This window comes from Myxine glutinosa, chromosome 8 (assembly GCF_964187855.1).
Source record: "Myxine glutinosa chromosome 8, kmMyxGlut1.1, whole genome shotgun sequence".
NCBI classification, from domain to species: domain Eukaryota; kingdom Metazoa; phylum Chordata; class Myxini; order Myxiniformes; family Myxinidae; genus Myxine; species Myxine glutinosa.
In genome coordinates, this window is record NC_136268.1 from 26,338,490 (window position 1) to 26,351,522 (window position 13,033).

General features: G+C 47.7%; 1 protein-coding gene across 7 annotated transcripts in view; it reads left to right on the plus strand.

Annotated features, from left to right (window-relative positions):
* The window catches only part of LOC137432315 (serine/threonine-protein kinase 38), a 444,663-nt gene extending 433,859 nt beyond the window's left edge, over positions 1–10,804 (plus strand). For 5 of the 7 annotated variants that reach the window (XM_078783040.1, XM_068124137.2, XM_078783038.1 and 2 more), the window contains one exon: positions 8,844–9,756. In XM_078783040.1, coding sequence (XP_078639166.1) covers positions 8,844–8,971 — 128 coding nt within the window. In that variant the 3' untranslated portion in view covers positions 8,972–9,756. Of the gene's footprint in view, positions 1–8,843 lie in introns of all 7 variants that reach the window. The other 2 variants (XM_068124138.2, XM_068124140.2) reach the window with 1 other exon arrangement.
* Positions 10,805–13,033: the final 2,229 nt, after the last annotated feature.

The window sequence follows — 13,033 nt, forward strand, 5'->3', positions numbered from 1 at the left end:
GCTGCTGGGGGGGGGGGGGGGGGTCTGGCGTGACGGGTTCTCTCTCTCTGCTCTGCCGTTTCTCTGATGCAACTCTCAGGACTCTTTATGCTTGCTCTCTGGACTCCTCTCTCTCTTGAACTCCTTTCAACTCGAACTCGAACTCTCAGTAAAGGCTTCCGCGCGCGTTTATATATCGCCTCGGGCGATCAAGCCGCCGGCCTCCAGGACATGCCCATCGGTGAGCTCGCCTCGGCCCTGATTGGTCGCGAGGGCTCACCGATCCCACCCCGAGAGGAGGCGTTTGCAAGGCCACGCCTTGTTCCCGGCGCTGGGCCGACTCCTCCCACCTTCTGCTCCGAGATGACCTCGTGGCTAATGGAGTCTTGCAGCGAAAAAACCACAACCCACAGCAGCAGCAGAATGCAGCAAACCGCCCAAGGCAGTTGGCAATTGACGAAAGGGGGGATGTGCAGGGAATCTACCTTATTCCACTTCGGTGCAATGCAGTATTAATTAATGGAAGACACAGCCTTAACCTAATACACATAATAAGGAGTTAACTACTGAACAAAGGAAATCTATTATTGGCTACGTGATTGTTTATGGAATAACTACGGGCATGACCTTTGACCTTTATACACTGAATGGAGGAAGGAGGGTGATATTTTACAACACACAAAAAAAACACAATTCTCAAATCCATAACACTGCACCCTCCTTCTCTTAGGCACCTCCCGGGCCTATTACCTTTACCTTTAGTGTGGCACGTAGGTGTAATTCCCTCTACATTTAACCTGACCCTGAGTGCGACACTTTTAAAACACAAATAAGTATGTCCCGCTGCTGCATTGCACCCTGCCTAACAGACTCACGCCCACAGCTAACCGAATTGCGGAATTGTCTTCAAACTACAACATGAACGACGGGGGAGCATTATTTACAGTGACGCTACTTGTATTTACAAGACTACCCCAGGACCTGTGATTGTTCTTTTTTGGGGGGAGACAGCTTGCCCTGCATCGACGCACCATGAAGCACCAAAACGCACCAAAACACCATCAAGCACCAATCGGTGCACAGTCACCACAGTCCATAATAAAAATAAACCCAACAAACCCCTGGTGCTGGTCTTTCTCTTCGGCTCCCTCTGCTGGCCATTGGTATTCTTCCAGTTGTTGTCTTTCTTCTTTGCTGGCGGCCTATTTGCAATAATAGAATGACGCATAAAACGTGTCCATTGTTTTTTTATTTATGGCCCACAGGGCCGACTAGGGGTGGTTCACCTGTGGGGCATAGATGCCCTGTGACCAAGGTCCGCCAGCAAGATCTCGGGCCATGATGGCCGGTTCCAGCAGAGGGGCCATGCCCCACCCCGTGGGGTCCATGAGTGGTGCTCAGCCACAGACATGTGGTCCATACGTGGTGCATCGATGAAGACAGCTGGTTGCGGGAGTTTCGGGCACACGATGGCGGAGTCCCGCACGCTCCCCTCGGCGCCCAGTGGCGCACAGTCCTCGGGTGGGAGACAGGGGGGGGGGGGGGGAGAAGACAGGTGAGCGAGGGGTAACGTCACAAGGGTACACATCAACAAGGCAATGCAAGACGAGGTGCGTACGGAGAGTGAAGTGAGAAAGCTCGTCCCTACCGTACGTCACCCCCTCCCCCCGTTACCTACTCTACCCTTGCCCTTACCCCATATGTACAAAAAAATCTACACATTTACAATTTCGTCACTACTGTCACGTCTTCCCCATATTCCCCTAATACCAAATTCGTCCCCACAATCCCTCTAATTCAAAATTTGCCATCACCAACTCATCAATCCTCATAAGGAGGGAGAGATGGAACACAAAGCACAATGTCACACCCACGTCATGATGCATCTCACATTCCAAACATTTGCACAATAAAATAACAAAAAAAAAACATGGCATAGTGTGGAGTTCTGTCACCTCAGGTGAGTGGATGTAGATGGTGCAAGGAGATTTCAAACCTAACTACTTCCTAAATGACATTAACACACTTTACACTACCTGGGGTCTTTTCCTGCCAAACCATTGGCCATCTTACTCTGTGCGGTTTTAAGAACCAAATTCCCATTGACCAAACTGTGGTGCTTCTTCAATTTGGGGTCTCACTCCCCCGGTTCAACTCCCTGTGCCCTTGCACAATTTCAGGACTGGGTCGTGTGGCTCTCCCAGCAGGTCTACCCACCTGCACACCTCCACAACTGTAGTTGCCTCCGAGCTTACCTGCTCCTTAACCCTACCTATCTACCTGGGGAAGGCCCTCTGGCGCTCTCCCCACTCGGTGCCCTCTGGCACTGGGCTACCCGGGTCCGTCCTCCGGATCCTCGGGCCCCATCCACAACTCTACCGGCTCCCAGAGCCTACCTGCGGCCTCACCTGGCCGACATCCTAACAGTGGCGGAGTGCTCAACCAACTACACACACTAACAGGCCACACGCCCAGCCATTTCCACGTAACTAATGCACCCATCCAAACTCCATTCTTCCACACGCACCACAGATGCCAATATCCAACCACAATTTACCTGTACCCGCTACATAATTCTTAAACTACCCTCCCCGGGTATTCGTGATGGGGGTCCACTTTTTTCCCATTCACACCTTCGCACCATCCACTCCACTCCACAGTTTTTTTTCACCATACTCACTCCATACCATCCATTCCATACTCCATATATTCCATACTCCATGTATTCCACACAACCATTCTCCATACACCTGTACTTGCACACCTGTGCCATCACTCGTGCACCTGGTGCTTCCTGCACCCTCCTTCCTCCCTGGACCATTTGGTCAACACAACACACATCACTATTACTCACTCATACACTGTTCCACACACCTGTGCAATCGCACCTGGTGCCACCTGCACCCTCCTTCCTCCAAAGCTCCTTCAATCACTCAATACAATGCACTACCAATTATTCCTCATACGCTGCTTCATACACTTTCGATCCTCAAACACTCGGCATCATCTAAGCTACCTGGTGCCCTGCTAAAACTCGCGCTTCCCCGTCGCCCCTTACATTATTGCGCTCCCTCGTCATTATCATCCAGCTACCCTCTATGTCCCCACTACCTATCCAATGTTGCTACCTACCTTACCGTTACCTATGGTCATCTCTAGGTCCCTACCATTTTATCCTAACCCTCCCGGGCTAGTTTTCACTGCCAAACCTCATAAACTACTGCTCCTTTGCCCCCGCTGTGAGGGATGGCAAAGTTGCCATCCCACCACATCGGGTATCTTCCACTACCAATTTGGCCCATCCAATTTCAGCCAATCAAAAATTTGCCAATCACTCTGCCAATCATCAAATTTGCTTTTCAATTTGTTTAATCACAAATTCCCTATCCCTACCAAATGTCCTTTAACTGGAGCCTCGGTGCGTCTTTACATGCTCAGAACTTGGCTTCGCCAAGTCGAGCAATGAATGCGGGTGTTTCGTTGCCGGCGGTTGGGTCCGTCCGGCATTCGGTGCAGGGAAGGGGGTTCGCTCAGGCCGAGATCCCAAGGTCCACCTCGGCGCGGAGCCTTTCGGTCTCCCGCCTGATGACCCGATCTCGCCCTGCCGGAACGCCTCAACCACAAAGGGTCGCCGTGCCGACCCTTCCTACCGGGCCGCCCGCTCCGCTGAGCGGAGCACGGACGCGACCGTTCGGAGCGCGGCCCGGCGTGGATCGTGTACGGCGGTTCTTTCCAAACCGCCGTGGTTACGATCCCTGCTGGTTCCCGCGGCACACAACGCCCGGCACGAACCGAGGGCCCGCTTCGGCTATAAGTCGATCTAACCGCTAACCCGGTTAGCGTCGATGCTCCACTTGCATGCTTACACCCCGCAGCCCGTTCCTTGCTCACACATCCAGCTGTCTCCATGCTCTTTGTCATTACACCTTCTTTGACACACCCTCCAGGTTCACTCATAGACTTCGTCACACACCCGACCACCGCACACCTTTGCACACACTCGTCGTTCGCACACCTCACCAACACACCTCTTCGCGCCCATTCCTCGGTCACATCCTCTGTGACAACCACGGGTGTGCACTCACTGGCACACCCAATCACGTGCTTTACCACTAACTCCAGGGTGCATTCCCACACGCGCTCGACCATCTCAGGTGTGCATCCTTCCATTCCAGGTGTACATTCTCTCTCACCTGCCACAACCAACTCATGCTCCGTGTCACTCTCACTACTTTCACCACCACACTCGGTCGCGCATTCACCCTTACTCTCGACAGCGCACTCTGTACTCATGCACCCGTCCGTTACACACCTTTCTCGCGCATCCTCTTGCGCACACTCTCCCGTTACACCCTCCGTAACACTCACCACAGGTGTGCATTCTTCCGTTACATCCCCTGTAACACTCCCCATCCCGCGCTTCCATGTGCCCCCCCGCACACGCGCTACGACCAACTCCCTCTCGACAGCACACTCCTCGGCGCGCACGTTTTCCTCACACACCCCATAGTCGGACCTCCTCGCACACCTCCTTCACATTCTGTACCTGTCGCACACTTTACCAGCGGCCTCTCACGAACACCCGGGTCCAAACCAACCCCCAAGCCGACTGAATCTCCCCTCACACCATATACATTTCCGAGTATATCGCCACTCACCTTGGCACCTCGTCGTCGCACCTCCTTCGCCACCTGCAAACTCTTTATTTGGTTAGCAAGCACACCATCACGATTTGAGCACCGCCTTGCATATATTCCATCACTTCCTCCTTTATCTATTTCTTAGTTTCCCTCCGTCTCTTCTTAATTTCACTCACCTCCTCCTCCACTTCCTCTAACTTTTGCTTCACCTCTTTTATTTCCCGGTGCGTCTCATCAATTTCGTCCTCTAAGGGCACCTTGACCGTTTCTATGTGCGTCCTCACCTCCCGGTCCTTCGTCTCCATTGCCTCCGTCACCTCGTCCAACCTCGTCAGTCCCTCACGTACCATCTGACATTCCCTCTTTGACGCTATGAGTTCATTTTTGAGTTCTTTTTGTGTCGCTTTCAACCCTCCTAGTACCGCAGTGTTCTTTTCCACCTGCTCCACTAGTTCCTTTTGTCCCACCGTCAGCTGCTCTACTCCCCGTGTCAGGTCCTCGATGCCCCCCCGTAACCTAGCCGTATTATTCCTCACCTCTTTCTCCATACGCTCCTTTCCTCGCGTACCCCCGAGTCATCCTCGCTTACACCTCGTCTTATCTCCTCCCCCATCTCCTCCATCTCTTTAGTAGATGTCGCCCTCATCTGTTCCAATTCATTCCTCTGAGCATCCAGTTTACCTTCCAACCCGATTTTCACCTCCTCTATCCCACTCCTGGCACCAAATGTTGCGGAACCCGACGTCGGCCTTTCCCACTTACCAAGGGGGGATTAATCCCCTCTTCTATAACTGACCGACGTGGTCCCTGACGCTGCCCAGCGACCTCCGGAAAGGCCGGTGGCACAGCCCCGTTCGTACCGCGGACAGATGTTAATTGCCGAGCGGTTTTAGCAACCGCGGCACGAACTATTAACAATGACTAGACCCGATTCCTGAACGTTGGCCAAATCGTGCCACAGGTTTTCAATTTGGAAAAGACAAAGACGAAGGATGTGAAGAAGAAGAAGACAAAAGGTTGGAAATACGAATATTATTTATTGCTACTATTTACACAATTAAAGAAACCAAGGAAGAAGGAAGGATAATAAAATAAAAGACAGAAAGAAGCAAGGAGACACAGTGCAAATATAGCTTACCTATGGCAGTCTTACCTACAACCCCAGGACAACACAGAAGACGGACGAACAATCAGACTTACACGGGGAATGATGATAGGAACGAATCGCTGGAAGGAGAGGAAGGTTCGGCTGGGGCAGATGGTTCGGGCTTGATCCCGCACGGGACGTCGGGCTGGACCTCGACGGCCACCGATGCCACCGATCCTGGTTCCCGCGGGGTAACGGGTCGAAGCTGCCTGGTGGAGCCAACGCTGCTTGGTGGAGTCAAGCTGCTGGGGGAGGGGGGGGGGGGTCTGGCGTGACGGGTTCTTTCTCTCTGCTCTGCCGTTTCTCTGACGCAACTCTCAGGACTCTTTATGCTTGCTCTCTGGACTCCTCTCTCTCTTGAACTCCTTTCAACTCGAACTCTCAGTAAAGGCTTCCGCGCGCGTTTATATATCGCCTCGGGCGATCAAGCCGCCGGCCTCCAGGACACGCCCATCGGTGAGCTCGCCTCGGCCCTGATTGGTCGCGAGGGCTCACCGATCCCGCCCCGAGAGGAGGCGTTTGCAAGGCCACGCCTTGTTCCCGGTGCTGGGCCGACTCCTCCCACCTTCTGCTCCGAGATGACCTCGTGGCTAATGGAGTCTTGCAGCGAAAAAAACCACAACCCACTGCAGCAACAGAATGCAGCAAACCGCCCAAGGCAGTTGGCAATTGACGAAAGGGGGGATGTGCAGGGAATCTACCTTATTCCACTTCGGTGCAATGCAGTATTAATTAATGGAAGACACAGCCTTAACCTAATACACATAATAAGGAGATAACTACTGAACAAAGGAAATCTATTATTGGCTACGTGATTGTTTATGGAATAACTACGGGCATGACCTTTGACCTTTTCCCACTGAATGGAGGAAGGAGGGTGATATTTTACAACACACAAAAAAAAAACACAATTCTCAAATCCATAACAATATATATATATATATATATATATATATATATATATATATATATATGTATGTATGTATATATGCATATGCATACAGTCGTAGCCAAAAATATTGGCACCTTTGCACTTTTTTCAAACAACTCACAATTTTCCCTAAAAATAAGTTGAAATTCACAAAAGTATTTGGTCTTCACAATTCTTTATTTTACTGTTAATATTACAGAACCTTTTTTTATTATTATTCAGAACTTAATATATCCTTTTAAATCAGAGAATAAATAGAAATAGCATTGACAAAATTATTGACACCCGAGACTTAATATTTGGTTCCACAGTCTTTGGATAAAATAACTGCAATCAAGCGCTTCCTACACCTCTCTACTGGCAGTTTGGCCCATTCTTCTTGTGCAAAATGCTCCAGTTCTCCCAGATTTGAAGGGTGCTTTCTCCCAACTGCTGTTTTCAGATCTCCCCACAGGTGTTCAATGGGATTTAGATCTGGACTCATTGCTGGCCACTTCAGAACAGTCCATCGTTTTGTCTTGAACCATTCCTGGGTGCTTTTTGAAGTGTGTTTGGGGTCATTGTCCTGCTGCAGGACCCATGACCTTTGACGGAGGCCCAGCTTTCTGACACTGGGTTGAACATTGAGCTCCAAAATGCCTTGGTAATCTCCTGATTTCATGATGCCATGCACACATTCAAGGCACCCAGTGCCAGAGGCAGCACAGCAACCCCAAAACATCACGGAACCTCCTCCATGTTTGACTGTAGGGAAGGTGTTCTTTCTTTGAAGGCTTCATTTTGTTTTCTGTAAACATGGAGATTATGTGCTTTACCAAAAAGCTCATTTTCTCTCATTTGTCCACAGGTCATTTTCCCAGAAGGATTTTGGCTTGTTCAGGTGTGTGTTGGCAAGCTCCAGTCGGGCTTTCGTTTGTCTCTCTTTCAGCAGCAGTGGTGTCCACCTGGGTCTTCTTTCATTGAGGTGGTGACGGATGGTGCAAGTTGATACTGTCGTACCTTGTGTCTGAAGGTCAGCTTGAATCTGTTTGGCAGTTGATTGAGGTGCTTTCTCCACCATTCGAACAATCCTTCGCTGCAATCTTTGTTCAAGTTTTCTCTTCCTGCCACATCCAGAGAGGTTGGCTACAGTTCCATGGGCCTTAAACTTCCTGATAACATTGCATACGGTGGACACAGGAACATCAAGGTCTCTGGAGATGGACTTGTAGCCTTGAGATTGTCCATGCTTGGCTACAATCTTGTCTCACCTCCTCAGACAATTCTCTGGTTTTCTTTCTTTTCTCCATGCTCACTGTGGTACACACAGTGACACAAAACATCAGAATGACTCCTTTTCTCCATTCAAACTGGTTGAATGAGTGATTTTTATATTGCAGGCATCTGCAACTCACCACACGTGAGTTCAATTCCAAAGTAAAGAAGGAATCACCTGCTTGAAATCTAATTATTTCTAACAACTTCCAAAAGGTATCGATAGTATTGTCCAGGCCATTTTAGGATTTCTGTGTGGAATAAGCTAAGATTTCGTATTTTTCAGCTTTTTTGTTTTGCTCCACTGCAAACTAAAGATATACAAATGTGGATACCAAAATATTTTTTTATTTCAACAATTTTCTGGAAGAAATGGTGAATTATTTGAAAAAGTGCAAGGGTGCCAATATTTTTAGCCACGACTTTATATTTGCCATGTTGCATTGATCTAAGGCTCCGAGTGGTGTTGTACATAAATTGCATGCAGGACAAAAGCATCAGTAAACATCACTGGATCTCTATGTGAATCACAAGGAGAGAAGTCAATTGACATGTACATATGGTGTATGGGATTTGAACCTGCGTTTTGAACATGATCAGTTATTGATTCAGATGGGAATGGTCAATGTAGGTTAATGCAAACTTTAAATTTTAATTTCTAATGTAAACAGCAGCAGAAATGGGTGATAACAAACTGTATAGGTTGTTAACAAGCAATGGTGATGTGCGTTTATAAGCACTCATTCATGTTTTCTCTTCGCCCACACCCACTTTCTCCTTTCTGTCTTCATTACCCCCTTTGTATTTTCTTGAAATATCTTGCATCTCTTTGACCTTTGGCCCAAAAAATAACCTGCCTGTTCTTGTGCTTTTTTGTCTCTTCTCCACCCAGGAAATGAGCAATCAGATACTGACAGCAAATATAAAGACTGGGTGTTTATCAATTACACATACAAACGGTTTGAGGGCCTTACACAGAGGGGACCTCTGCCGGCATCCATGAAGCCTGGCACAGCGTGACGAGCGACTGCACTTCCGGCCTTGTGCGCCCCCTTTTATCGGCAAGACGACTACGGACTCCATGGCGGTGGTGCAGCACTGGACATGTTTTCTCTCCTGCTATTGTCAGCCTCATCGCCTCCCTTCCCCAATTCCTTCCACTACCCCATCCCTCCAACTCTTCTCCAACGCGCAACATTTTTCCCATCAGGTTCTTCCCCTCATCTTTAATTTGCTGTTACTGGTTTGCGTGAAGTAAAAATGCAATTTCCCAATTGTATCTGACCTTTACACTTGTTTTTAAAGTCTTAATTTTACGTTCTGTCTGACAACACCCAACTTTGTAAACTTAGCCAAAGGTACCTACAAGATTTGCATATCAGGAATATCTTTTGTAAGTTATAGATTATAGAAATAGCAAATCGAATTGTGTAATATGCTCTTTTCACAGCTGTAATATATCAGAAAGCATTTTTAAAGAGATCCTTTTAGAAATGCATAAATTGGCTTTTTTTTGTTGCCAGCATGCTGCAACAGTGCTTGTGACTAACGGATGATAACAGGTGTATAAACATTTCAAGCTGTTTGCCTTATCCAAAACAAGGTGTGTGCAGGGTTCTCTGGTCATGGTCAAATTATTTAGGAATAACGTAGAAACTGATGAAAAAAAATATTTTCAATGAGAATTAACCTGATGGGCAAGCTACGATATTGACTTGACAAGTTTTTAAGTACATTTTGTCAAACAAGTGCCCTCTTGCACACCATCTTTCTTTTATTAAAAATGTCCTATAACAGGAAACACATTTGTGATGTCCCTCTTCCCACACTGCATTTGTTCCTCCCACACACCCCCTTTGCTCCTCCCACACACCCCCTTTGCTCGTCCCACACACCCCCTTTTCTCCTCCCACACACCCCCTTTTCTCCTCCCACACACCCCCTTTTCTCCTCCCACACACCCCCTTCGCTCCTCCCACACACCCCTTTCGCTCCTCCCACACACCCCTTTCGCTCCTCCCACACACCCCTTTCGCTCCTCCCACACACCCCTTTCGCTCCTCCCACACACCCCTTTCGCTCCTCCCACACACCCCTTTCGCTCCTCCCACACACACCCCCTTCGCTCCTCCCACACACCCCCTTCGCTCCTCCCACACACCCCCTTCGCTCCTCCCACACACCCCCTTCGCTCCTCCCACACACCCCCTTCGCTCCTCCCACACACCCCCTACGCTCCTCCCACACACCCCCTTCGCTCCTCCCACACACCCCCTTCGCTCCTCCCACACACCCCCTTCGCTCCTCCCACACACCCCCTTCGCTCCTCCTACATACCCCATTGCTCATCCCACCCCAGCCTCTCCTCCCCGCTGCGCTGCATAATTAACTTTTCTGTGCAGTCATTATTCCTGAGGTATATGTGCTTTCTCTTACTTAGAACTGAACTTTGAACAATTTGTAAATATCTGTCAAATGGCCACATTCTCATTAACTCTTTCCTCATAGAATATCCACATGTAAAAATCACAATTCTGCCAACAATTATGTTGTGCAAATGTATCTATTCAGCCACAACCTACTCCTTGAAGATTATTTGAAAAGGGCAAAATTTACATTTTGGAACCAAAGTCTTGACCAGGATACGGATGCAAACTTTCTATGGGATCCTGATTGGTGTACTTTCCCGGAAATAGTGTCGTTCCTCGAGGCCTATTTTGCTGGATATGGGGCCCTCCAACTTAAGCAGATGATGTCTTCTCCCTGTCTATTCACCTTTTGCCGCTCAGTCTGTGCGCTTTGTAAGATAAATTATCGGTGTTAGATGCAATAAAGATGGACATTCTGCTGTGAGTAACATTTGTTCATTGTGACGTGGGAGAGAATGTGTACACACTTCTCACCATAACTCTGATACCATATCTTGAAGAAAAATTTAAACCCAAATGTTGATATCACATAGTCTTGCCTTCTTCTTCTGCTGCTTCTTCTTCTTCTTCTTCTTCTTCTGTATGCAAGACAAGGATACGTGGTAGCATCATTGGTTGAGGGCACGGTTGTTCCCCTTTTGCAATTCCTCTGTTAGAGTTAGGTTGGGAGGGAATTGACCCCTTGGGGTTGGCAGGGAGGTGGGGGAGAGTTGAGGACTTGAAGTCACATTTTACATTGCAAGGATTTTCCATGGGTTTCTGCTAGCTATAATGAAATACAGGGATAGGGGTCGGCAAGAAAATAAATAATGGCACCTGTTGTGGCATCTTTTGGACACCTCTCTTAGCCAAAACTCAAGCAGACTCCACGAGACTCACTCAGTTTAAATCGAGGTTTATTACTAATCTTGCAGAGAGTATTTACATGAAAAAAAACACAGACAAAAACACGACGTGTCGTTTCATGGGAGAATTCTCTCTCTCCCTTCTTCTTCCTCTCGCAGCCTCGGAGCTTTCTCTTAAGTAGACCTCTGCTGCTTTGATGTTGGTCGGTTGAAATTCAGAGGTCAACACAGGGCTTGGTGGACTCCAGACTTTGTGGCACCAAAGTCCATCTGGTTTCCATCATGAAACGACTAAGAAGTATACCATAGATGACTATCGCATACAGAGGAGAAGAAACCATTGTTCTAGCCGCTACTAGGTCAATCTTCTTTGACCTGTTCAATCACACTAATTGACGAATGCACTAAACCCCCGGGCTGAGTCAACACTCTGCGCTTGGGCTTTCCATTTGAGGGCAAAGGCTATTTACAGATGGTTGACTTCTTGGTCGAAGTTCTTTGCACATTTCCTTGCATGCTTTAAGAACAAAGTTCACATTGAAGTACAATTTAACTACTTGCATAACTCGCCGACCCTAACGAATGTAGAAATCCTCTATAGTTCCTCAATTTTTTCTCTTTTGTTAAATTAAAACAATTAATTTAAACAACTACCTACTAAATATTCAAACCACAAATTTGGTAATCCAATTTTCAATACGTAAGGCATACACCGTCATCCTGGAAGAATCTGATCACAAAACATTTCTTTGTTCGTTGACTCTTTCCATATTTATAATTCAGTTCATTTCATTTGCATCACAAATATCTCTGCAAACAACACTTCACCTTCACCAAGACACAACAATTTTAATTTACCATTTTAAAATAATAAAGCATCTGCAACATTTGGCAATGTGTTTTGCTTCAAAACAAATGTTGACTTTTTGTTGAAAAGAAGAGGCTGAACACTTGTGTTTGAAATTCAAGTATGAAACATTTTCTTCTGATGTCTTCATAGCACCTACACTATTTAGTGTAGGGTTCCGCTGCTGTAATAGCTGAGCGGAGTCATAAACTGACCCTGCTCTGCATGTAGCACCCTTGCCACTCTTGCTGTGAGCCATAGTAGTTCTTGAACAAGGCCTTCGTCCAGTTGTAGTCGACTTGCCTCCTGACTCATCATGAGTGGGCAGCAAGTATTGATGTGATGTTGGTTGACCAGCAAGATGTGGAACAGAGATGCCAGATGCATCCACAACGATGTTAGGACCATGGTGTTCAAGTTGTCCATGGTCCATACCAGGAGCAACCAGCAGAATCGTGCACAGCCGTTGTAGAGGAAGAAGCACAGCCGTTCGCTTACGGCTCCACGCTGGTTCCCCGGAAGTTGGTGGAGCAATGACACACGTCACCGCATCCAGTCGAAGTTGCAGGTAAAATGTCGTTCCGCAATTACTGACGTGATGAATGTTCAAGTCATTCGAACAAAAGTAAGTGTTCGCCTTTCTTCCATACGTTGCAATGTGATCCAGGCAAATGGTCACATAAATTTTCCTTGGTGAAGGTAAACATCCGTCTCCAATCTTGCAAAGGAGAATGTCTTCATCATTCTTTGAGAAGGAGGGTGTATGCCAAGTGTTACGGGGTCCTCCCCTATCCCCTGGTCTCGGTAAACCTCCGAACCCCGAGAGGGTCCCTGGCAGAAAGATGTTATCCTTGGTTGAAATTAATCAATAATGAAACCACACCAAGGGTGATGAGCAAACAATATATTAAAAGCACACAAAAAAGAACAGTACAACAATGGCAATCAACCCTACAATCCA